The 24,922-nt window shown below is 54.6% G+C and overlaps 1 protein-coding gene across 2 annotated transcripts in view; it reads right to left on the bottom strand.

The window, feature by feature from the left end:
- The window catches only part of VANGL2 (VANGL planar cell polarity protein 2), a 28,242-nt gene extending 5,527 nt beyond the window's left edge, over positions 1-22,715 (bottom strand). The window contains exons 1-6 of one of the 2 annotated variants that reach the window (XM_018046377.1): positions 22,426-22,715; positions 7,227-7,487; positions 6,968-7,088; positions 4,481-5,088; positions 3,608-3,744; positions 2,971-3,106 (exon numbers count right to left, since the gene is read on the bottom strand). In XM_018046377.1, the coding sequence (XP_017901866.1) occupies positions 2,971-3,106; positions 3,608-3,744; positions 4,481-5,088; positions 6,968-7,088; positions 7,227-7,297 (1,073 nt within the window). In that variant the 5' untranslated portion in view covers positions 7,298-7,487; positions 22,426-22,715. Of the gene's footprint in view, positions 1-2,970; positions 3,107-3,607; positions 3,745-4,480; positions 5,089-6,967; positions 7,089-7,226; positions 7,488-22,048; positions 22,081-22,425 lie in introns of those variants that run through there. The other variant, XM_018046378.1, reaches the window with a different exon arrangement.

Below are 24,922 nucleotides of genomic sequence, written 5' to 3'. Positions count from 1 at the left end.
AGGGTTCTGGGCCAAGTACACAGGCGGATCTGGGTAATTCTGCTGTATCTCTGTTTATTCTTTTGCCTCCCTGAAGAGCTCAATAAAGGTCCTTTAGAAAAGATCCCTTTGTCTTAGGTAAACCAAGGGGAAAAGCTTTCTCTTGGCTACAACCAAGGTAATGGGGAAGGAAAGGGTCCCCTATGGTAGCAGCAGCCCAGGAGATCCAGAGATCACGGTCAAGGCAGAAGGCAGAGGAGGCAGGGAACTTTTCCAGCTTCCTTCCCATGGCAAGCGGAGACTTGCTGCAATGTCACAGAAATGGGGCTGCTAATCTTCCATCTACTGCAGCCTCGTGTAAAAACAGGACCAGATGCTGGAGAAAAGGGAACCCTCTTGCACTACTGGTGGGAATGCAAAGTGATACAGCCACTGCAGAGAACTGTATGGAGATTCCTTTAAAAATTAGGAATAAAACTACCATATGATCCAACAATCCCACTACTGGGTGAATACTCTGAGAAAACCATAATTCAAAAAGACATATGCACCCCAATGTTCATAGTATATACTAGTAGATACAATAACTAGGACATGGAAGCCACCTATTTGTCCATCAACAGAGATAAAGATGGGGTATGTATGTACGTGTGTGTGTGTGTGTGTGTGTGTGTGTGTGTATACATATAATGGAATATTACTCGGCCATAAGAATGAATTTGAGTCAGTTCTAGTGAGGTGGATAAACCTAGCGCCTGTTATACAGAGTGAAGTAAGTCAGAAAGAGAAAAACAAATAAAGTATATTAATGTATATATATGGAATCTAGAAACCAGTATTGATGAGTCTATCTGCAGGGAAGGAATGACGATGCAGATATAGAGAATGAACTTATGGACACACTGGAGAGAGGAAAGAATGGGATGAACTGACATATACACACTGCCATGCATAAAACATAGCTGGCGAGAAAGTGCTCTATAACCCAGGAAAGCCAGCCTGGCGCTCCCTGACGACTTAGAGGGCGGGCTAGCAGGAGAGGAGGGAGGCGATACATGCACAATTATGGCTGATCTCTGCCACTCTATGCACCTTCTGGCAGAAATCAAAAATCACTTTATGGCAGAAAGTGAAGAGGAACTAAAGAGCCTCTCGATGAAGGTGAAAGAGAAGAGTGAAAAAGCTGGCTTAAAACTCAACATTCAAAAAAGTAAGATCATGGCATCCGGTCCCATCACTTCATGGGGAAACAATGAAAACAGTGACAGATTTTATTTTCTTGGGCTCCAAAATCATTGCAGATGGTAACTGCAGCCATGAAATTAAAGGACGCTTGCTCCTTGGAAGAAAAGCTACGACCAACTTCAGTTCAGTTCAGTTCAGTCACTCAGTCGTGTCTGACTCTTTGCAACCCCATGAACCACAGCATGCCAGGCCTCCCTGTCCATCACCAACTCCCAGAGTCCACCCAAACCCATGTCTGTATGACCAACTTAGACAGCATATTAAAAAGCAGAAACATTACCTTCGCCAACTAAGGTCCATATAAATCAAAGCTATGGTTTTTCCAGTAGTCATGTATGGATGTGAGAGTTGAGCTATAAAGCTGAGCACTGAAGAATTGATGCTTCTCAACTGTGGTGTCAGAGAAGACTCTTGAAAGTCCCTCAAGGAGATCACACCAGTCAATCGTAAAGGAAATCAGTCCTGAATATTCACTGGAAGGACTGATGCTGAAGCTGAAACTCCAGTACACCTGAAAATCCAATACTTTGGCCACCTGACTCATTGGAAAAGACCCTGATGCTGGGAAAGATTGAAGGCAGGAGGAGAAGCAGATGACAGAGGATGAGATGGTTGGACAGCATCACCGACTCAATGGACACGAGTTTGAGCAAGCTCTGGGAGTTGGTGATGGACAGGGAAGCCTGGTGTGCTGCAGTCCATGGGGTCGCAAAGAGTCGGACACGACTGACAGACTGAACTGATGGCTGATTTGCACTGTTGTACAGCAGACACCAACACAATTTATAAAGCAATTTTCCTCCAATTAAAAGAAAACTTTTTAAAAACTTAAAAAAAAAAATAAAAGGAACAGGGTCAGGGCTACCTTCCTCCTTCAAAGCCTGGAGATCATGTGTGAGGAAGGGCAGAGTCCCAAGACCCTCCGTTCCTTCCCTGTAGAAATACCAACAGATGAAGGGCCCTGGCAAGCAGTCGACACCAAGAAAGAATCTTCAGGCATGAACAGCATTCACATAACAATGTGAACAGGAAAAAAGGAAGCATGAGGACAGTGTTTAAGAATTTACCAAGATATGGGCACTAGAGCCTCATTTTTTGCAGGAAAAATGTACCATCTGCTGAGCATGCCTCCAAGATCTACTGGAAGGAGGACTGGTCTAGCCTCAGTCCCTGCCACTGCCAGGGAGGCTCATGGGCTTTAACGGCCCCTGCCCCACGGTGCAGGCAGAACTCAAAGGCCCCATCCACCCCCACCAGATCCCAGTCCCCTGGTTATCCAATAATCTTGGTATGTTTTGCAGAGGTAATGAAAGTGTCAAGTTGGCTGACTTTAAAATAAGGAGATTACCCTGCAGGTTATCTTCATCACGAGCCCTTTGAAGTGGAGTTCTCTCCAGCTGGTGGCAGAAGTCAGAGACCTGGTCTTGCCGGCCTCAAGGAAAACTGCCTATGGGTCCAGGTGACCAGGAATTGATTCTGCCAGGAACCAGTGAGCTTGGAAGGGGACCCGGGCTAAAACTAGATTTGTTCTCTCTTTCAGCTCACCTGTGCCTGACTCTCAGGACTGCAAGACAGTAAGTGTGAGCTGTTTCACAGCACCCAGTTCATGGTGACTTATTAAGGCAGCACCAGAAAACGAACGCACACATCCCATCCACATCACCATCGGTTACAGAAGCCAGGTGGCTCTCCTCTCCCCAGCCTCCCAGCAGCCCCGCAGCAGCCCCACTCCTCCCCAAGACCCACCTGGCCCTCCGCTTGCGCACCCTCCGCTCATGCTCGGCCTCCTCGTAGTAGTACTCATTGTGGCTGTTGTCCCGCCTGCGGGCCGCCGCTGCGATCACAGCTCGGGACTGACCCGTGGAGTTGTTGGTACTGTTTTCTGTGCAGAAGCAGGAGAGAGAGAGGTTGGTCCCTTCAGAGCGCCGCCTTGATTCCCACTCCAGGAAGTCTGGGGCCAGCCCCCCGACATGTCCAGAGGAAGCCGCGTCCACCCCCCAGGAACACCTCCCTTTCCCAGCCCTCCTGGCCACGACGTCTGGGCGAGGCCCACAGGAAGGCCTCAAGGAGGGCGCCAGAGGGCAGGAGTCCCGCACGGGCTCCTCCCCAGTGCGGGAGGGTCGGGCCTCCGAGAGCGAGGGCTGAAGGGCAGACTCAGCGGAGCCAGAGGAAGGGGACACACCGTAGCATAAAGGGAAAGAGAGCAGAATCAGCAGCTAAAACCAGCCACCTGGTGTGGAGGGAGAGGACAGAACGGGAGGGGCTGGGACACAGTCTGAGGAAGGAGAAAGCACGGGAAGAAGGGTGAAAGAGAAGCGGGAGGCAGGAACTTGGGAGTCCTGCTTGGGAGGAGACCAGGAGGCCAAGGAGCAGGGCCGCTCACCCTCTCCGAGGGAATACACCTTGAAGCCAGACACTTTCTTGGCCAGGACGGACTTGGGCAGGTTGAGGAGGGCAGGGTTGTAGACAGGGAAGTCATGGTAATACTTCTCCAGGATCCACACTGCCACACGCTGGATGCTGCGGGGGAGACGGCAGGACGGGCAGGCAGAGAAGACAGACAAGGGGCGCGGGGGAGGGACACAGCAGGGCGGGTCAGCAGGGCAGGCGGGACAGAGGGCAGGGACAAGCTGCTTCCAGGAAGCCTGGCTCGGGGCCTGCGCTCTACTCACCGGACCCCTAAGCCTTCCCCAGGGCTGGGCCTGCTACTCCTTCCCTGCTGTGCTGAAGCCCAGGGGAGCAAGGGCACTGGGCCAGGATCCCCAGCCAGGGGTCGCCTCCTCGCCTCCAGCATTCCCCTGAAGATTCCCTGCAGGACTAATGATAATCTGGGTGGCCGGGGGGGCATCCTGCCCACAAGTTTGGGGGGCCGAAGAACCTTCCTCCTTATCTTTTCCCTGGGGGGGCCCTTCCTCTTGCCAGCTCATCTGAGTCCCCTCAAGAGGCTGTGCCTCCAAGAGCTAGAAACGTGGTGATTCCAAAGAATCACACCTATCTCCTCTTTGGTCCATCCCTCTGTAAGATCCCCAGTCTCTGTTCATCTATTCACTCCCAGCTCCTAACTCCCACCCTATCTGCTCCAGGACCCTTCAAGCAGCAAACACTATTGAAAACCTTGAATGTGCAGAGCACACAACTGCCCACCCAGTCCTCTGAGCGCACCACCTCCGGCCCGCCATCACACCCACCGCCCTGTGCCCTGCAGCCCCCTCCGCCCCCGCCCCAGGCCGGGCTGCCTGTCCCCACGCGCTTGCACCTGAGATGGCCCACGTTGTAGAAGCGGCTGGCCCCGTCGGTGGAGCGCACGACCTTGAGCGTGAACTGCGGCTGCAGCTGGCGCAGCTCCAGCAGGACCACGGCCAGGTAGTGCACAAAGAGCAGGGCGTCCACCAGCGACACGGCAAACTGCACCACGCCCTGGTAGCTGCGCTCGCGGGCGTCCAGGATGCGGACACCGTAGAAGAGCCAGTAGGACACGACGAGCAGGAAGACGAGCACCATGAGCAGGGCGCGCAGCACGAAGACGCGGGGCAGAGCGGCCTTGGGCCGGCGGAAGAACAGGGCCCAGCTGCCCAGCAGCAGGATGAGCAGCTTGAAGGCCACGGAGATGAAGAGGCCTTCGCAGGCTGTCCCGCACGGCTCCAGCTCCTCCCGCCACAGCAGTGGCGGCAGCAGCAGGAAAGCCAGAGGCGTGAGGAAAGAGAGCAGGGCCAGCGTAGCCCCCGCCGCCACACCCAGGTGCCTGGAGCAGTCCAGCGGGACGCTGTCTTCCATGTCCTTGGCGATGCGTGTGAGGTCATCGTGGGAGATGCTGTGCTCCGAGGTGCCCGTTACCACTGTGGTCGTCTCCCCCCAGTTGTCGTCCTACAGCCGGAGCGGCCGTGGTGATGGGGAAGAAGAGCAGGAGGAGGAGGCAGGGACACGGGAGAAGAGGTGAGTGGGAAGAAGACAGACAGCAAAGCAGGGAGAGGAGAAAAAACGGTAATCAACACACATGCAGCCATCCAAGTATTTACTGAGCTCCACTGTCAGAGGAGCCTGGCGGACTACGGTCCATGGAGTCACACAGAGTCGGACCCAACTGGGAGACTAACACTTTCCCTGCATGCCCGAGTCTGGCCCCTGCAGGGATGGCACATCTGAGACCTGGGCCCTCGGAGAGCTTCATGCCGTCAGCCAACCAGGAAAAACCTGCAGATGCACCCTCAGAACAGAGGGTCCAAGAGAGATGCCCGGGAGCTGCTCAGTCAGAGAGTGGGATCTGAGGTCAAACTCTCCAGGCGAAGCAGGCAGGCTCGAGCAACCCACTTGCAAGGCCAGGATGAACCATGCTGTGCTGTGCTAAGGTGCTTCAGCCGTGTCCAGCTCTTTGCGACCCTATGGACTGTAGCCCATCAGGCTCCTCTGTCCATGGGGTTCTCCAGGCAAGATTATTAGAATGGGTTGCCATGCCCTCCTTCAGGGAATCTTCCCAACCTAGGGATCAAACCTGAGTCTCATACATCTCCTGCATTGGCAGGTGGGTTCTTCACCGCTCGCACTACCTGGGAAGCCCAAGGCCAGGTAGGTAGGCAGTAGGTACCTGTCCTCGGAGTACGGAGGGCCACTCAAGGATCTGGTTAAGGGAGTGAGCTGACCAAGGCGGCATGGGGGAGAGGAGAGGACACCGAGAAGGGATGGGGAGGTGAGAGACTAGCGCAGGACATGCGAGACACGGTGCAGACTCAGGGCCACTCCGGGTCGCTGGTCTGCCCGGCTGACTCTTCTGGCCCATCTGAATGCCCACCACATGGGCATTTCCCAAGGAAAGGGGAGTCTGAACGGAAGGCAGAAAGTGGAGGCACTGCCTGTCTCAGCTCAGGAAACCCGTGAGTAACCACAACCACTATACCTACACGTGTGCTCCAAGTTTCAAGAGCCTGGGCACATGCCCCAACAACAGAAGAGCTGATCAGGCTCACTTCAAGAACTCAGGAGGCCAGGTCTCTGGGAGAAGACGGGATTGGGAAAGAGGGAGAAAGACCATTTCCCTCAGGTACTGATCTGCTTCCAAGCCCCAGGAATCCCAGAGTCTCATGCCTCGTGAGATCTCCAGCTCCCTAAGATGCTCCTAAGAAGGAGGAATGATACATGGACCACCTCAGTCATCCCAAATCCTGCCTCTTCCCTCTTCTGGCACTGGGTGCTGCCTCCTGCCCTCCCTGCCAGGGGCACACAGAGGGCCAGAGAGGCCAGAGCAGGAGCAACCAGCGGAAAACTCCCTCCCATCTCCCCAAGCTCACTTCCTCCCCTTTCTCCATCAACTCCTCCCTCTGACCAGCAGGTGCTATTCTACAGTCAGACACCAGAGGGCACCAGAGTGCCCAGGGGAAACATGGGGCTGCCACACCTCCAGCCCCCACCCACCACCGTCCTCCCACTCCACACTCCCAGCCCCCTAACTGGCTGGCATGAGCCCAGAGAAGAGGCAATTCCCATTACACAGCCCAGGTCACATGGGCCATAAAAGATGAAGGAGGCTGCTGCTTCCAAAGGGATCTCTGAATTCTACCAAGATTCTACAGAATTCTACTAAGATGAGGTCCTACCTTGGAACCCTTAACAGGGGTATGACCCAAAATGCCCTCCTTTCTCTGTCGAAAGAGGCCAGGTTTCCAGTCCCTTCCCCTTTTGGATGGACCTCCAGCTTCTCCAGAGATCCGAGTGGAAACACCTGGTCCAGACCTCAGCCCCTGACGCTCACCCGCTCATCCCCTCTCGTGGACTCATTGTCCAGCAGGGGCTCCCCTGGAGCCTGGATCGTCACCGACTTGTCCCCCCGGCTCCCGTCTCGGCTCTTAGAGCGGTGTCGGTCCCGGCGGTCCCTGCAGCAGAAGGCCAGGGGAACGGGCACGGAAGGTCAAGGGGAGGACCCGTGCTTCTCAGCGGCCAGCTTCAGCCCGCCGGCCCTGTGGTGCTCCCACCCCGCTCCCCCACCTGCGTCAGCTCTCATGCACACCCACCTGTGCTTGCGGGAGCTGCGGGAGTGGCCAGACTTGTAGGAATAGCCCGAGTACTGGGACTCGGTGTCCATGGCGTCCGAACGCCGTGCCTTGTAGCGCTCCAGGGCCACAGGCTGGGGCCTTCTGGGGGGCCCCCCTGCCACCTCCTTCAGCACCGGCTTCTTCAGGCCAAGGGGCACCTTCAGGAAATCAACCGTCACCCTGAGGGACTCTATTTTGCTGGACAGGTGGGCTTGTCTCAGAGAAAATCAAGCGGCGCTCCTGAGGAAAGGAAGCAGCTGGTTGGGGTGGGGCTGGAGCTCTCTGTGGGGTCAGAGCAGAGAGGGAGGCCGTGCCTAGGAAGCAGCCGCAGGAAGCTCAGGGGAGCCTCGCTCCCACCTAAGAATGTCCCCCCCAGGCTCCTGCTCTGTCCAGTGGGCCCAGTTCCTCCCGCCCTGCCTCCTAGAAAGAGCAGCCCAGACTGTGCCCCGGGGTGGGGGAAGATGACAGCAAAGGCCTCCCAGAATGACCCAACTCTGGACCCCCTGCAGGCGAGAGCTGGGCAGCACTTTCCTATTCTCAGCCAGGAACACTGGAGAACGTGGGTTCTGGCCAGGCCAACTGGCTGGCCCAGTGTAGACCGCAGCAGGAGGCAGCTAGCTTCAGTCCAGAGGCTACCCCAGGCCTCTCATCTCCTCCCATTCTTAATGCCTGAGTGCCCACAGGGGGCTGCCTATGGCTGCTTCTCTTGGCGTTGTCTCCCAGGCATGTATGTCAAACATACCCACAGTTACTGTGAGGTTAAGCTGGCTGCTCCCCTTAAGGCTGTGTGTGTGTCTGTGTGTGTCTGTGAGTGGCCTGACTTGTGTGCGTGCACAAATGTGCTCACATGGCCAGGGTGAAGAATGTAAACTACAGATCACGTGGTGAGGGGCAGGCGGGGAAGGTAAGCAGAAACCATTCTCTAAAAACCTGACATCCTGAACCAGGCAATGTCAAGAGCTTCTCTGACCACTGTGGACCTAGGGGCAGTGTCTTTCTTCCACACTTTCACCTTCTGGTTCAGCAGAGGAGAGGACCTCTCCGTCTCCCGTCCTCCCTAACTCTCACCCAACCCTGTTTACCACCTCACAACCCAGCCCCGAGCCCTTCACAAAAGCCCCCTTCACTCCCAGCACCCAAAGGTACATCCCTGGGCACTGAGCAGTTATTCCCCACCTTTGCTCACTGAGTCGTCACCTCTTGCTTAGGCCCCATCAGGAAACCATATCCCCTGCCAAGCCCTGAGCACAGTGGGGAAGAAACCCCAGATTCACAGCCCAGCAGGGTTGGTGCATGTAAACAGGTGCATAGAAACAACTAACTACATCAGAGATGAAAGGAGAAGGACAAGGACAGTATGACAGACAAGTCTGGGGAGCAGGGCTCCTTTAAACTGAATGGTTCTGGAAAATCTGAGAAAACAACAACCAAGCCTGAAGGAGCACAGGGGCTAAGCAGGTAGAGTGGAGGGGAAAGCCTGCAGAGCAGACAGCCACCCACAGGAAGGCCAAAGGCAGCAGACAGTTGGGTGGCCCAGTGGAGCCAACTGGGTATGAGGGAGGGAGAGGCAATGGAAGGTGAGGCTGAAGAGGTGGCCAGGGGTCGGGGCATTGCAAACCCCAGGGGTGAGGGAAAGAGTGCGCACATACTAAGTTGCTCAGTCATGTCAGACTCTTTGTGACCCCGTGGACCACAGTCCACCAGGCTCCTCTGTCCATGGAAGTCTCCAGGCAAGAATACTGGAGTGGGTTGCCATGCCCTTCTCCAGGGCATCTTCCCGATCCAGGGATCGAACTCGCGTCTCCTGTGACTCCTGCACTGCAGGCGGATCCTTCACTGCTGAGCCACCGGGGAAGCCCCAGGTTGCAGGAAGAGCTAGGTTAATTCAGTGGGAAGCCTAGGAAGGGTTTTAGGTCTCCAGACAGAGACTGGAAAGAAGGGAAGGCAGAAGCAGGCAGACAAGGAAGGAGGTGACTGCAGTGATGGGGCAGAGCAGCACACGAGGTGCGAAATGGTCACATTCGTGACATATGCTGGGCAGGACCAGCAGGACTTAACTGGACTGGCTGAGGGGGAGGGGAGCACCAAGATCTCTGGCCTGAGTGTGAGAGGAGGTGGCAGTGCCATTTCAGGTGGGAAGGCTGGGGAGGAATTGGTGAGTTTGGTTTCCGGCATGCTGAGTTCATGCCTGTGAGACAGGCAGTTAAACAGGCAGCTGAGTGTCAGAGGAGCTAGACTCAGAAGAGTCTGAGCTGGAGGTATGGATGGTGTGCAAGGTCAAGGGAATGAATGAGATCACCCAGTGAGAGGGTTAAATAGGGGGTCCCTTAGAACCCCAACATGTAAACACGTCCGAGGACACAGAACAGGCAAAGGGGCTGAGGCCATGAGGCCAGAGGAGCAAGGAGACCCGAAGAGCAGGCTCTCGTGCACCCAAGAATTACTGTTCCAAGGTGGGACTAAAATCAGCCAAGCCAAGTGCTACCACGAGGTCAATTCTGCTAAGAACTAAAGTGAATTTGCCTCATGTAGTTGTTAACTTTTCTCCAACCGAGCTGAACCATCAGTAACTTGAGAATAAGAACCATGATTGGTATGGACTTGCAGCCTCCACCTCTCCATTGGCACGCGGCTAGTAACTGACACCGCCTGACTCTCGGGAAAACTGCAAACACTGAGGGAGATGAAATAAATGCTACCTCCATTCATTCATCTTCCTCACAGAGGTATGTGGAGACACTCCATGGCCTGGTGACGTTTGTCTGTAGCCCCACATCAAGACAAGTATACGACAAAGACACACTCAGGCAACGGAGACATCTTCACCCACCCACCCTAAACCCTTCTAGAGACCTTCGCCACAAACAAGGCCCTATTCACCTTCTTACCTGCAAATTATGCTGGACTCCTCTACCCCATCTCCCAAGAACCCATTCCCTGATATAGTTCAGACACGTCGCCTGTATCTCTCCTGCTGTGGTTCAGCCCATTCTTTCCGGTCTTCCTCCTACAAACTCAATTTCACCAGGAGGTTCAAAGAGAACACGTGGGTGACAGGGTGAGGGAAGTGGAAAAATTAAGAGGAAAAGGACTGCCATGGCCTCGAGTCTAGACAGAGACACAATAACCCAGACTCTCTGAATTCTCACATCTGCCAGAGGAGTCAACAGCAAAAAGAGCCTGGGATTTGCCCCCGAGTATCTGAGTTTAAAACCTAACTCTCCCACGGAGGAGCTGTGTGTTCATGCGCAAGTTACTTAACTTCGCTGTGCTTGGCAGCCTGGTAGGCTCATTGGTAAAACAGGGGAAATGATGTTTTACATCAACACCTCATGGGGTTGTTGTTAGTATACTGGGGATAAAAGAAGTACTTTAACAAACTGCTCAGCAAGTAATAAGTTAGGCAATTAATACAATCTGACTTCACGGTCACTCCTGCTCCAATCCCCAGACACTTCCTCTAAGACTTGGGAAAAAGGTGGTATAAATAAATCTTGCTGCTTGTACAACTAAAGTCACACACACAAACACTCACACATACACAGCAGATCAGAACCACCACTTCAAACACAGCCAGGAGGGAAGCTGATGCCATTGTGCTTCCCCTACAGATAAATTTCAAACCAGACAGGGTGCCAGTCCCCTCCCAACCCTTTGTTCTAAACTGTTCCAGCCTAGAGCTCCCTACCTTCCTCCCAGCTGCTGATTAAAGGCCCAGCATAAACCTGGCTCCCCTGGCCTGCTTCTCCCACTCCCACCAACCCAACTCAAGGTATTCAGAAAGCACCCAAACATGCTGCTCCCTCCCCTTCCAAACAGAGAGGCCAAAAATGAACCCAGGTTCTGAGACCTTTGCCTGCTGTCTCATGGAGCATCCCAGGAATCTAACCCAAGCACTGGAGAGGCTATGGGGAGGGACTTTGGTTGAGAAACAAGAAGGGCAGAAGTTCCCCTTGTTTAATCAGACCCAGGAATCAGGGGTTTGGAGGGTCTCCCAGGTGGGCAGCATTCCCAGGGAAGAGGGTGGGGGAGGGGATCACTGGATGGGATCAACAAGTGGAAATATGGGAGGCAGGACGGACCCGGACCAGGAGGGAAGTCCGGACTTCGTCCAGGGCAGGGAGGGCCCTGGTTTAAAGGGTGGGAGGCTGTAAAAGGGAATATTTTCCACTGCTTTTCACCATGCCCCCAACCCCACCTCAGACACAAAAACACAGTGACTCGGCCCCCTGCTCAGGCCAACCATGGATTATCTGGGGTTAAAAACAGGCCAGAGAGGAGTGAGGGAAGGAAGAGAAAGTCTGTCACAAAAAGGAGACCCTTCTCCCCTCCAAAGGCCTTTCAGAAATAAAATTAATGGAATGTGTCTCAGTATCATCCCATGAGGATTGGGGTGAGGACCGGGGGGAGAAATGTGGGGGCTTTTGTCCCTGCTGCCCAGCTTCTCCCACATTGATCACCATGGCAACCAAAGCCCCCCGTTGCCTAGGTGATGGCAGCCAGGTCCTGGAACCCATACCCAGCATCCAAAGCGAGAGAGGTTATGGAGGTGGGGGGGTAGGGACAGAGCGGGAGAGAATGGGGTTTCTCCTCTGGCGGCCCCAGCTTTTGTATAAGCTCTGGGATCAGGTTTCTTCAGGAAACAATCAGAGGCCTTTGGAAAAAATACACTCAGAACCTGGCAACAGGCAGAGGGAGTAAGGCCCTGGGTAGACTGGGAGGCATGGGAGGGCTTGGTGTTGGCCAAAAGGCAGACCAAGACTAGACCCATCCCCACTGCCCCACTCGGTGGAGCAGCCTAGGTGGGTGAGACCTTGGACACAGACTCAGCAGCCTCTGGCCAGGCGCAGGCTGAGGACCAGAAGGCGGGCGGCTCTGGCCACCACCTCTCCCCACTGCTCTAGGCCACCACACCACTGGTCCCAGCTCCTTTCAGGAGTGGGGAAAGAAGGCAGTGATGATGACCCGGACGGGGCTGGGGAAAGCAGTGGGGGCAGGGCAACCAGGCGGAGAAGGGTGGGGAGGGACAGAACAGATACGCACCCGGAAGACAGGCCCGGGAGTTCCAGACCAGTGCTGCCACGGAAGGCCCTCGCAGAGGAGTCCAGAATGAACTTCCAGCTGCAGCTGGCAAGAGGAAGAGGAAGAGGACAGGAGGCCAAAAGTTCTCCTCTGACAGGGGCAGCACTCTGGTCGGACCATCTTTTAAACAAATGGCCTTCCTTTCCTCAGCCCAGGACAGGGGAAGGGTGGTCCTGCCTGGATGCAAGGAAATGGACGTGATCACCCCTTCAGACCCCTCCTGCAGAGTTGTCTGTGGACCCTTGCCCACGAAAGGTCTCTGGTTCCTGCAGCCTTCAAAAAGACTGAATCGCTGTGCTGTACATCTAACACTAACACAGCAGTGCAGATCAACTATACTTCAATTTTTTTTTTAAGTGTCTGTTTTTAAGAACCTAGGTCTTACTGCATGTACCGTGCACCCATCTCCCCACTAAAACCCATGGGAGGTGTGGCCATGTTGGCCCTCAGCCTCATGGCTCCCTAAGCGTCCCCCACCACAGCCTCAGTGTCCAAGGATATCAATGTGAGTTCCACCCAAAATGCTGGATGCCCACCCTCCAGAAGGCCCGCCTCCCAGCCCGGTATCCAAGGAGCTAGATGTCTGTCCACAGAGACGGAGCCCCTTGCCAAGACATCAGCTAGTGGGAGGCAGGGCAGTTTCCAAGTCACAGCTGACTGTCCAGCTTGGTCCTCCCCTTGCCACATCGCTCCGAGTCTCATGGGCATGCTCAATCCAGGCCGCCCTCTCAGACACTGGTGGACACAGGAGGTGTCTGGTGTTGGGATTGGGGGAGGCAGCCCCTAACACTCTCACACGGAGGAGAGGGAAGTGCCAGGGCCTCTGACCGCGCCCGCATCATTCCCCATGCTCACCCTACCCCACCACAGGAGGGACAGTGGGCTGACCCACGCAACTCTTGGTAGACTCCAGCACTAACGCAGAAGAGGCCCTCCAAGGTGTGACCCCAAGCTTCACAGATGAAAAGGCAGGGCCCAGAGAAAAAAGGGCACTTGCTCCTGGTACTGCATCTGAGGCAGCCCTTTCTGGCCTCTTTGTTAGAAGGACCTCACTGACACTGTGACTCGGACATGCTCCTCTCAGAGTGAGACCAGGTCCCTCTCTGGCACTCCTTCCAGACTCCGGTTCTTGAAACAGCCAAGGCTAGAAGATGGCCAGGACAGGAGAGAATTCACTGGCTTCTGCCTGTCCCTTCTTCTCTCTAGTGACATGGAGACAGAGACTGGACAGGCCTCAGCTTGTTGAGACAGTTGAGACTGAAGAGCCCCTTGCCCTAAAGAGGTAGTTCCCTTGCCCACCCAGCAACCACTCCTGCCTGAGGATCTCCACGTTTCCTCGTCATTCCCATGTAGCCGTGCACCAGGGACAAGCCCTCCGTCCCAGAAGGCCCATGCTGGGTTCTCTCTACCACAAAAAGAGCTGAGGCACAGAGTGGGCCAGGACCAGCCCCAAGCCCTAGACCAAAAGGCGGTTTCGCCCCCAGCCCTCATTCCTGTACCCTGAAAAAAACAGTGTCCTTAAGTGACAATACCGTCCAGGGAGCCAGAGAGAACAGTTGGATCTCAGTGGGCCGAAGGGTAAGAAAGAGCTGGACCCAAGAGTCCAAAAGCTGGCACTGAGCCCCGCCCCCGCCCTATAAACCCGGCACTCTCCCAGGGCAGCCCCAGACATGAGCTCACCATCCTGAGAGCCCTAGGGCAGGGGGCAGGATCCCTCTCCTCCCTGGGCTGAGTACCAGGGAAGGGCCCATGCTTGGGTCACCCAGACAGCCCATGCGGCTGTTCACCACCAGACCCCGGTGCAAGGAGCCTGCCGGGGAGGGCGGCGGGGGAGCCTCAGACTGGGCTCCTGGCCAGGATACCTGAGCTGGCGTTCTAGCTGAAAGGAGCTGGCGGAGCCAGAGGCAGGCCTTTCTCCATCTATTTCCCTCACTTCCCTCTATCTAAAGCAAGGGGAAGGCTGAGTACCCTCCAAGTCCACAAACACACTTGAACACAGATACACGCACGTGCACCCCCACACTCATATTCCCCCTCGGAAACCTGGAATGGCTCCTGACTGCCCCACCCAGCTCCACCCGCCCTGGCCAGGCAGGTTCTGTAGAGACCTGCTCCGCTTTCTCGCCAGCACCCCCACCCCCACCCCACCGCTCAAAGCCCTGCTCCCGACGCACTGCACACAAGTACACGCACGTTGCACACACACCACAGCGGTCCATTCCCTGACTCCCCCAGACCCATTCCCAGTCCGTCTGGAAGAGAACCCTGGGTGGGAGGATGCAGCATGGGGCAGAAAGGGTGAGTAATCCCTTTGGCATCTCTCCCAGGGGCAGGCCAGAAGGGAGTCGGATGCTGAGCTGGTGAGAAGGGAACCAGGGCTTCCAGGCGGCTGGGTCCTCTGTTTAATTCTCACCCATGAGCAGCCCCCTAATTCCCACCCACCAGGATCTGGACTTCTTCCTCCCTCAGCCGGAGCAAAGGCCCAACCCCTGCGTGCCCACCAGGTAAGCTGTGGAAGAGTCAGGCAGGAAAGCGGGCCCCGTGAGTTGTCCTCAGGGCCAGGAGAAGGTGGACCATGGGGGGCCGACAAGCTGGGTTGACCCAGAGGCCACACCTCGCCCTCTTCTCAGCCTGCTCTCCGAGGTGGGCCCCAACAGTCCCTGACCCTGAGACCTACAAAGCCTGCTCACCCAGCCACCGCCTCGGGGTGGGGTCAGCGGGAGTAGAAAGCAGTTTCTCAGGATGAGAAGTCAGCCACCTTAGGTCTGCACGTGGATGGGAAGAGCTATGACGTGGGGACACGGGCAACAAAAGCTGGTTTGTGTGGCAGAAGCAGTAAGGTGCGAGACGCAGTGTGACTAGGGGCAGGGGTGGCAGACCCGGGTCTCCCCATTCTGAAAACCTTTTCCTCCTGCTTCACTCCAGGGCCTCTGGCCTGGTAAATCACCCGGTTCTTATCTAGGAAAACCGCGCCAGCTGAAAGGCCCAAGCACCAACCAACCTCCTCCATCTTGACAAATCCACAACCTGAGGTTTTCACTCTTTCGGAGGGGCCTCAACATGCCCCAACCCTTGCATCTGCCACCCCAATCCTGGAGTAGAGCCGGTGACAAAATAAGTGCTTCTGTTCATACTCGGTTGCTTTTTAAGTCACTGCAGTCACACCTCCTCGGGCTCAGCACCTGCTTCCACGCACCCCCACTCCTTAAAAGGCCAGAGCCCCTCCCCAGGCTCCCTACACAGACACACCCTCTCTTCTAGCCAGAGTGGGGGAGCCAGGAACTCTCTGGTGAAACTCTCTGGCATCTGAGGGATACTGTTAGGGGGTTGCTAGAAAATTCTCCAGGGAGAGCCAGGCCCTTCCAAACAAAACAAGACTCCATGGGTCACAGTGAGCCCCCACGTGCGAAGTGACCCAGCAGAGAGGAAGAGGCCAGCCCCCGAGAATGTTCTGTCCAGGCGGCAGGCCTGCCCCAGGCTGTGCCAGCAAGCTGCTCCACCCGGGAGACCCCCATTCTTCCAGCAGACTGACACCCTCTCTAAGGACAGACTTCTTTTACATCTCAGGCTGACACCTGGACTCATGTCTGCTTTTCAGGAGACAGGGAAGCTATTCCAAGTTCAAGAATAAAGGCAATAATGAGCAAGCCTGAACAAACGAAACAAAAGGATGGAGAGGTGGAAAGAGCGCTTTGGGAAATGGAAGAGAAATGACATCAGACAGACCTGGCACAGCCTCTGAGGAGCTACATAATCTTAGATGAGCCCCTGGCCCTCTCTAAACCTACCTTCTTATCTGCTAAATAAACCTCAGTTTTCTCATCTGCAAAATGGAGATAATGGTGACAACCTCAGCAGGTGGAGGATTCAACGAAATAATGTATACAGAATATCACAGACTCAAGCACATAATAGATGCTCAATAAAATGTTAGTTTCCCACCTCTTTCTCCAATAGCGGGTGAGCAGCCAGTTCCTTTCTCTCACTCCCTGTTCCCAAAACCTCACTGCGAGAAGTAAGACCCCACCCAAAATAAGACGGAACCAACACTTTGGCTACCGTGTTGGCCTCAGCCCCTATATGACGGCCGCTCTCTAACCTAGACCACACCCAGGTCTGAGAGAGCAGCCGAACCCCCTCATTCCACTCTCTGCCTCTTTCCTCGGAGGCTCCCGGATCCCGCAGCCTCTCTCTTCCCCTCCCTCCTTCCACATTTAGAGTGAGGCAGGGCCTGCCTGAGGTCTAATCACCTCCTTCTCTCCTGCAGGTGCTAAGCCCAGCTGTGTGTGGAGTGGTAGTAGGGGACCCCAAGCCTCCCGCCCCACTCAAGCCCCCAGCTTCTTCCCACTCTCCCCTCTCACTGCCCCACCCTGATTACCAGGATATCCTCGGCTCTGCTGATTCTAAGCCGCTTCTCCCAAGCCCGTTCCCAGCTGTCATGTCTGTAATTACCAGCCTTGCCAGGGGCATCAGACAGGCACAGCAACACCTAATTTCCAAAGTGCTCTTGGAAATTAAGTAGAGGCCATACGAGGCCTCTACTCTGTACCAAGCAGGGTGGAGAGAAGAATGGAGGAATTCTTCCTGACCCACCTCATTTCCCTCCAGAACACAGGAGAAAAGGTGACAGAAGGCTGCCCAAGCCAGATCAGCAAAAGACAGGATTAAGAAAAAGGGAAGGCTTCTGGGGAATGGGTGTGAGTAGGATTTACTCCCAGGCATTTGCCTTCATCTCTGCTATCAAAATCTCCCCATGAACAGGGTCACCCACCTGGAGAATGTGAGAGAAATTTCAGGTCAATTCAGAGAGAGGGGAAGTCAGTGCCCAGTAAAACAAGAAGATGGGTACCCACAGGGATGACGGCAGATGCATACAGGAGGGAGCTGCCCAGGAAGGAGGAAAGAAAGCAAGTTTTAAAAAGTCCCATCTGCAACCCACACTCTGAGAACACGCAATAACATCCCAGCCTCTCCTCTCCCTAATACCTCCAACCCCATCCACCACACACGGCTTTGTTTCATAGGCAAGAAAACTGAGGCCAAACCCCCAGTTAATACTTCGGGATCCAGTAACACCCACTGCATGCGGCTCCCTGGCACCCCTGCTCCTTCTGGCTCGTGCTCAGCCTCTACCTGCAGTGCCCTCCCAAATCCCTCCCTGCTTGCCTAACTCATCCTTTAAATCCAGCTAAGGTGGACCCTCAGGGCTAACCCTGAATCTTCACTGGAAGGACTGAGGCTGAAGATGAAGCCCCAGTACTTTGGCCACCTGACTTAAAGAGCCAGCTCAGTGGAAATGACCCTGATGCTGGGAAAGATTGAGGGCAAGAGGAGAAGAAGGCAATAGAGGATGAGATGGTTGGATAGCATCAATGACTCGGTGGACATGAGTTTGAGCAAACTCTGGGAGATAGTGAAGGACAGGGAAGTCTGGCGTGCTGCATTCCACAGAGTTGCAAAGAGTCGGACATGACTTAACCACTGAATAACAAAGTTTGATCCACACAGTGAAATATCATTCAGCCGCAAAAAGGAGTGGAGTTATGATGCTCTAACGTAGATGAGCCATGAAAAAATTATGTTAAGTGAAGGAAGTCAGACACAAAGGGTCACACATTGCACCATTCCATTTACATGAAATATCTTGAATAGGTAAACCCATAGAGATAGAAGGCAGGCTGGTATTTGCCAAGGGCTGGGAGAAAGGGAACAGGGAGCAACCTCTTAAGGCGTACAGGTTTCCTTTGGGGATAATCAAAGCGTTTTCAGATAGAGGCAGTGGTTGCACAACACTATAGGTGTACGAAGTGCCACTGTTCACTTCAAAAAAAGCTAACTTTAGGGAATCCCCTGGTGGTCCAGCGGTTAGGACTCCATGCTTTCACTGCTGAGGGTGCAGGTTCAATCCCTGATGGGGGAACTAAGATCCCACAGGTTGCATGTGCAGCCAAAATAAATCAATAACTGGCTAATTTTATGTTTTGTGAATTTCACCTCAGTTAAACAATTTCCAGCGGTCACATACAGTTATGTACAGTTGTAACAGTTGGACCATAAAGAAGGCAGAATGCCAAAGAATTGGTGCCTTCAAACTGTGGTGCTGGAGAAGACTCCTGAAAGTCCCTTGGACAGCAAGGAGATCAAACCAGACAATCTTAAGGGAGAATATTCACTGGAAGGACAGATGCTGAAGCTGAAGCTCCAGTACTTTGGACATCTGATGTGAACAGACAACTCATTGGAAAAGCCCCTGATGCTGGGAAAGGTTGAAGGCAGAAGGAGAAGAGGGCATCAGAGGATGATATAGCTGGATGGCATCACTGACGCAAAGAACATGAACTTGGACAGACTCCAGGAGATGGTGAGGGACAGACAAGCCTGGCGTGCCGCCGTCCATGGGGTCACAAAGAGTCAGACACGACTGGGCGACAGAGCAACAACAAAAACTTCCAATGAAGGGCACATCTCCTCTGGGATGTCTCCCTGCCACCCACACCTGGACCAAGCACTTTTGCTCCATGCTCTGGTAGCCTCAACACACCTCGTATACTACTCACGGGGTTACAGTGAATCGGCATGTTTATGCACGTCTGCCTTGTGAAAGCCCATCTTCTTCACCCTCCATGCCTGTACTTCACACAGCGCCTGGCAGAGAGTAGGCAGTGCCCAACATGGTCTGCCAGAAGAAGTGCAGAGCCAATGTCTAGTTCTCCACCCCCCAACCCAGAACCCACTCCCTTACTAATCATCCATCAGAACATGAACCGTTCCAGTTATCACTTGGTGAGGGCGTCCCAAGTGCCAGGCACTGTGCGAAGTGCTCTCTATTACTTCATTTAATCCTCATAAACGGGCTTCCCTGGTGGCTCAGGGGTAAAGAATCCATCTGCGGTGCAGCAGTCCCAGGAGCCGCGGGTTCATTCCCTGGGTGGGGAAGATCCCCTGGAGGAGGGCATGGCAACCACTCCAGTATTCTTGCCTGGAGAATCCCCATGGACAGAGGAGCCCGGTGGGCTACAGTCCATGGGATCCCAAACAGTCAGACATGACTGAAGTAACTTAGCACATACGCACAATCCTCATAAACCTAAGAGGTAGGGCCTATTATTAACTCCATTTTACAGGTGAGGCTTCAAAAGTTATCTAGTCTATCCAAGGTTTCAGATCTAGGAAGCGGCAAAACCAGAACTTAACTGCAAGCTGACACCCAGGGAAGGAGGCCCAATCTGGGGTGGGAAGATGGTGTCTTAAGACATCTCAGAGGCTAAGGAACGGGTTTTAAGAACTTGCCCAATGTCCTGACACTTCTAAGTCCTAATTTCAGCCAACTCTGCTGGACTCTTCACTTTGGCCTCACAGTGTGAGATGCTCGGGGAAAAATAGCAAAAAAGACTGGAGATCCTCAAACTCAGGGGATGGGGGTGGGGGTCCCAGATGTCTTCCCTTTCTGCTGGAAGCTTCTATAAGTCAAGTTCATGCCCCCTTGACTGGAAGGGGCTCTTGGAAACCAAATGAGCAAATAAAAGTCTGTCCTGCTCTAGAGCCAGGGAAGGGTACCCTTCCTCAGATCTTGAAGAAGCAGAAGGAGCCGAGGGGGCGTACCAGAGAGGTCAGCCCCCAAACGAATCAGAGGGAGAGAGGGAAGGAGCAAGACAATGGGGGCGGAGGGGCCAACTTGACCACTAGTTCCAATCTGAAGCACTTTCAAAGGTGGCCTTTCCTAAGGTCTGACCACAAGTCCTCCTCTTTGGAAGAGCTCCTCACCCCCCAAACACACCAGTATAATATATCATGCATTCAGTCAGAGGACAGAAGCAAACAAGGTACCCCAGAGCACACCATCCTAGATTCCAGTGCCTTACTCACCCCTGGGAACCTTACCCAACGGATAGGTGTCAGATTTGGGGCAACCATGCATTTTTTTAATCCAGTCTTTTCCTTCTCTGCCTCACTTCTAGTCCCAACATTTTCCAACTCTTACTGCTTTTACCACGGGGACTTAAGAAAGGTGGGGAGCCCTGGGGGCTAAAATGCAAGCATTCCAATTGCACATGGCCCTCAAGGACTCCCATTAGGGAATTACCCAGAGACCCTGACAGGCCTGTGCCTTCACAGTCTCAGCTTCTAAAGCTGGATGCCTCAACCAGTTCCTCTGGCAGCAAGAGGAAAATGACTGAGAGTGAGATGTGCAAAGAAGATGTATGCCCGCCCTTCCCCTTCATCCCAAAAGAGAAATAATAACAGAGAGAAAACAGCCCTCACTGGGTTCTTGCCTCGACATAGGGACAGCCACCCTCCTGCCAAGTTGAGCCCCCTATCCATCACCCTCAGACCTGGCCCCAGATCGCATCTCCACCCCAATCATGCTTCTCACCAGGAAAAAGGGGAAAACTGTGAGATAAATCTGTACAAACTCCTGAGAAAACATCCCCCTCTGCTCTCCCCAGAGCTCCCATGCCACCTTCTGAACCCCATGCAACAGAGAACCGAAGATGTCCGGACCAGGTCTCATCCCTCCAGACATGCTCCTTCCCCCGCCTCTATCCCATACCAGAATCCCCAGACTCCTCAGGAACTGTAGGATCCCAGAGGCAGGGCAGAGTGAGTGGGCTCTGAAGCAGCAAACTCCAAGGCAGCTTTACAAGACAAGTGGGGCCTGAGGGGGCTGAACATAGGCTGAGAAGCCAAGAATGTGGCCTCTCCAAGTACAAGAACCCAACCTATAAGGTGGAATAAGAGGGTATTCCTCTGATTCTTTTCCCTGACTTCTCCAATCCCCCAGACTCCCCTTGGACTACAACCCAAATCCTTATTCCATATTCCCCACCACGCACACAACCTTTATCTAGAAAAGCCCATTTCCCAAAACAGGTACCTCAGGGGTCTCAAATACTTAAGGCACTACCCTCAAAACCAGGGCAGGGCATCCAAGAAGCCTCAGAACCCCTCTTGGCAGGTACAGCCCTCCCTTTGGGCTCCCTGCCAAGAAAATCCGCCTGCAGAGGCAAGTGGCAGTACCCCCAACACACACTCAGAAATACACACACCGCCTAAGGCAGGCACACGGTGGCACTTACCTATCAACACAGGTTGTACACAAGAGAACACAGATTCACTCACATCTCTTTCTAGTACACAGGTGTACACACACCTACCCAGGTACACCCTATTCTGCTCTTACACACCCACTTTCCTCAGAACCTTTCCCATAAACCCCTCCCCAGTTCACACACAGAGACACACACCCCTTCCCCAGAGTATACCCATAAATACATAACCAAACACACCACACATGGATGATCAGCTGCTCCTTGCGTGCACACACACTGGGGCACAGAAAAACACCTTCATCTCCAAATCTAGGGGCCCACCTGCAGGGACACGCAGCATGTCAAGGCGCACACATACACAAAAACAAAAGAATCACGCACACTGATGCTTCACCAAGCCTCTAAAACTCACCCATGCAGAGCCCACAGCCCCTTAGACGGGTAGAGACAAGCGGAGAGAAGGGTGCCGGCGCCTGTCCTCTGGGCCCGGGGATACAGCGCCGGGGTCTCCAGCCTCCAGTCCCATCCTCCAGCCGCACACACGCCTCCTCCACTCCCCTCCGGCGGCTGCCGGGACTCCACCTCACGCCCTGAACGCATACCTGCCCGGGGTCCTCCCCACACTCCTGAGGTGTGTATGCACCCCTAAACATCCTCGCCTTCCAGTACCTCCAGACTGCGATCCTTTCACTGCCTCTGCCTCCACCTCCAACACACACACTCCCGAGTCTCCAGCTCCAACCGGCTCCCCTGGGAACGCTGAGGCCCCCGCCCCGGCCCCGGGCCCAGGAAAGTCCCCGGCTCTCCAGGCCCGGGCTCCGCCCCCTCCCCAAGCGCCCCTTCCTCTCCCCAAAGTTGGGGGGCACTCCGCTGTGCAGTGGGGGGATGGACCGGAAGGGGGCTACCCCACGCCCCCTTTCCCCATAAGCCACCCCGCTCGCTCCGGGGCTGGGCACCCCTGGCCCCTTGCATGATTGTCCCTCTTTCTGTTTCTTTTTTTTTTTTTTTTTCAAACTTTGCTCGCGCCCCCGCGGCCCGGCACTCACCCGCCGCTGCGAACTGCCGGGTGGGCTCGGCCGGCGCCCGGCTCGGCCCGGCGCCTTTGTATCCGCAGCGTTCGGGTCGCTCCGAACTCCGCGCTCGTAGATGGGCAGCGCGGACGCTGGGGGGTGTAGAGGGGGGCTCCTGAGTCCGGTCGCCCCCTTTCCGTCCCAGACCGCTGTCTCTTCCCCCTCAGGGCCCCGGGGGCAGGGGGCCAGAGGGGAGTGGGGGCGCTCAAGCTCCCATGGCGGGACCAAGGATCAAGGAACCAGGGATCTGGAATCAGATCGGGAGCCCGCGGAGGAGGGGGAGGGGGCCGAGGGGGAGGGGACGGGAGCCGAGGGGGTGCAGGGGGCGGGGGAGCGCGCGCTCCCGGGTGCCGCCTCCCGGCTGTTCCCGCAGCCGCCGGCCCGCCCGCCGCCGCGTCCATTGTCTGCGGCCCCGCTCTTCCCCGAGTCGCCGCCTCCCCCCCAGCCCTTCGCATCCAGATGCCCGGCGGCCCCCCAGGATCCTGGGAATCGGCTGCGGGGCTGTGACCCCGGCCCGGGACGGTGGTTTGGGAGATGCCTCGATTCCTGGGCTGGGCCCAGCCCGCAGCCCTCCTGGGGCTGTTTCCCTCTACCCGCCTGCGGGAGACCGAGCCCCCAGACCCTCAGGGATGGCGATGTTCAATTCTTAGGGCCACAGACCCGGCTACACGAAATCCAGTGGAATCTGGGACGTGGAAAGATTGAGTTTTACCCCCCGAGGGCTGCGAGAAGAGAAAGTCATCCTTGATTTTAATTACTGGCGAGAAACGCTCCCTTCTTGCCATTCATACGGGAGTTTTTCTGACACTGTCACCACCATATCCCCCCCGCTTCCCAAAATAATTTAATTACTTGGTGTTCTAGCTGCGAGCGGCGACCGCCCAGTCAGTCTGGGATGCTCTCTCATTAACACTTTTTTCCTCCCCTCTGGTTTGAGCGCTGGGATTAATTACAAAGGGAACCCTGCCCTGGGGGAGTGGGGGAGGGGGGGACGACGAGGGCGCCCGGGAGTTTGGATGGCGGGGGAGAGAGGCCCCTCTCCCAGGAAACCTCCAAGTGTAAAAATGCGTTGGCCTGTCGGGTCCCTAACCCCAAACAGGCAAGGCTCTCGTCCCCAGGGGTTTCACATATCCTGGAGTTCATAGCACTACACAAGGCTTGTAGGGTATCACCAGTATCCGACATAATCAGGCATTCCTGCCTTAGCGTACACCAAGAAACCAGTTAGGTTCATGAAGTTGGGTCATAAAAGCTTTGAACCCAAAGAGATTGACCCCCATTATGAAAGTCTGGGTTTGTGAGAAGTCTATGTAGCCCTTGGAGTGAGTGAAAGCAAAAGTATTATTACAATATCATTAGTATTGTGTGCAATTCTCCACTTACTTAGAATAGTAATACTTCAAAAGCACCTTTGCACGCTTCTCCTCCAGCAGGGCAAGATCTCTCCACATTCTCAACATCCTCTGGCTTCCAATCCTGATACCTTCTCACCCAACCTGTGATTAAAAGTCTCAGGGTAGGAGACTCCCAGACTCTGTTCCTGACTTGTTTGGGGATTTTTCTCCTCTCTGATGAAAATTTTTTTTGAGACTTAATCTCATTCCCTTTGGTCATCCATTCTAACCTGACCAAAGATGAGAACAAAGTCATCTTTGTCCCCTGCACTGTGACCATTCCAATATGTCATTCTTTAGGTCTTAAGAGAGCCTTAGGACACACTTCCCTTCTTCACCCAAACATTTGCCTTTCTTCATCCTCTTTCCCACATCACAGGTCAGCAAGTGACTCAGCACCAAGACTACATGAAATGTGCAGACTCATCATTTCAGGTACCCAAGTCCCTGCATGCATCTGAGTGCTCATGTACTAGGTGCCTATCATGGGCCAGGCCCTGGGCTGCACTGGGGCCTTGGCGGTGCCCTTGACCAGCTGTATGGGGGACAGCTGGCAGGAGAGCTGGGGAAGGATAAAGGGAGGTAGGCTTAGGGTACTACCAGCTCTGCCCAGAGCACCCCCACACACACCCCCGTGCTGGGCAGCAAGTGTGTAATTTGACACAGTGTCAGGCTTGCCCTAGCTGCCACAGCCCTGGCTGACTATCCAGCAGGTTTACTGTGAACTGTGTTCAACATGATGGTAGCCTGTTTCACAGACCTCAAAAGGGCCCAAAGAATGGGAAACATGACTTCTGTTGCCAGAATTACAGATAACTCTCTAGTTTCTCCCCACCTAAAGCTTGAAATTTAAGTCAGCAAATCAACAAATGAAGCTTCAGGATTAACAGAAAGAAATCCGGCATCAAACTGGAATAAGTTCATCCCTCTTCTCTCTCTGAGGATGAGATTGGGGGCTTTCACTTTTAGCTCTGTAACGAAACCGCTGGATTACAGAGGAGAGGTCCAATATTAAATCTGATTGGTGTGTGTGTGTCCCATGCACCTACTCTCTGAGCTGCCCTCCAACCTAACCCCTA

The sequence above is a fragment of the Capra hircus genome, chromosome 3, assembly GCF_001704415.2.
Source record: "Capra hircus breed San Clemente chromosome 3, ASM170441v1, whole genome shotgun sequence".
NCBI classification, from domain to species: Eukaryota; Metazoa; Chordata; class Mammalia; order Artiodactyla; family Bovidae; genus Capra; species Capra hircus.
This window is presented reverse-complemented; position numbering and strand designations above follow the sequence as displayed.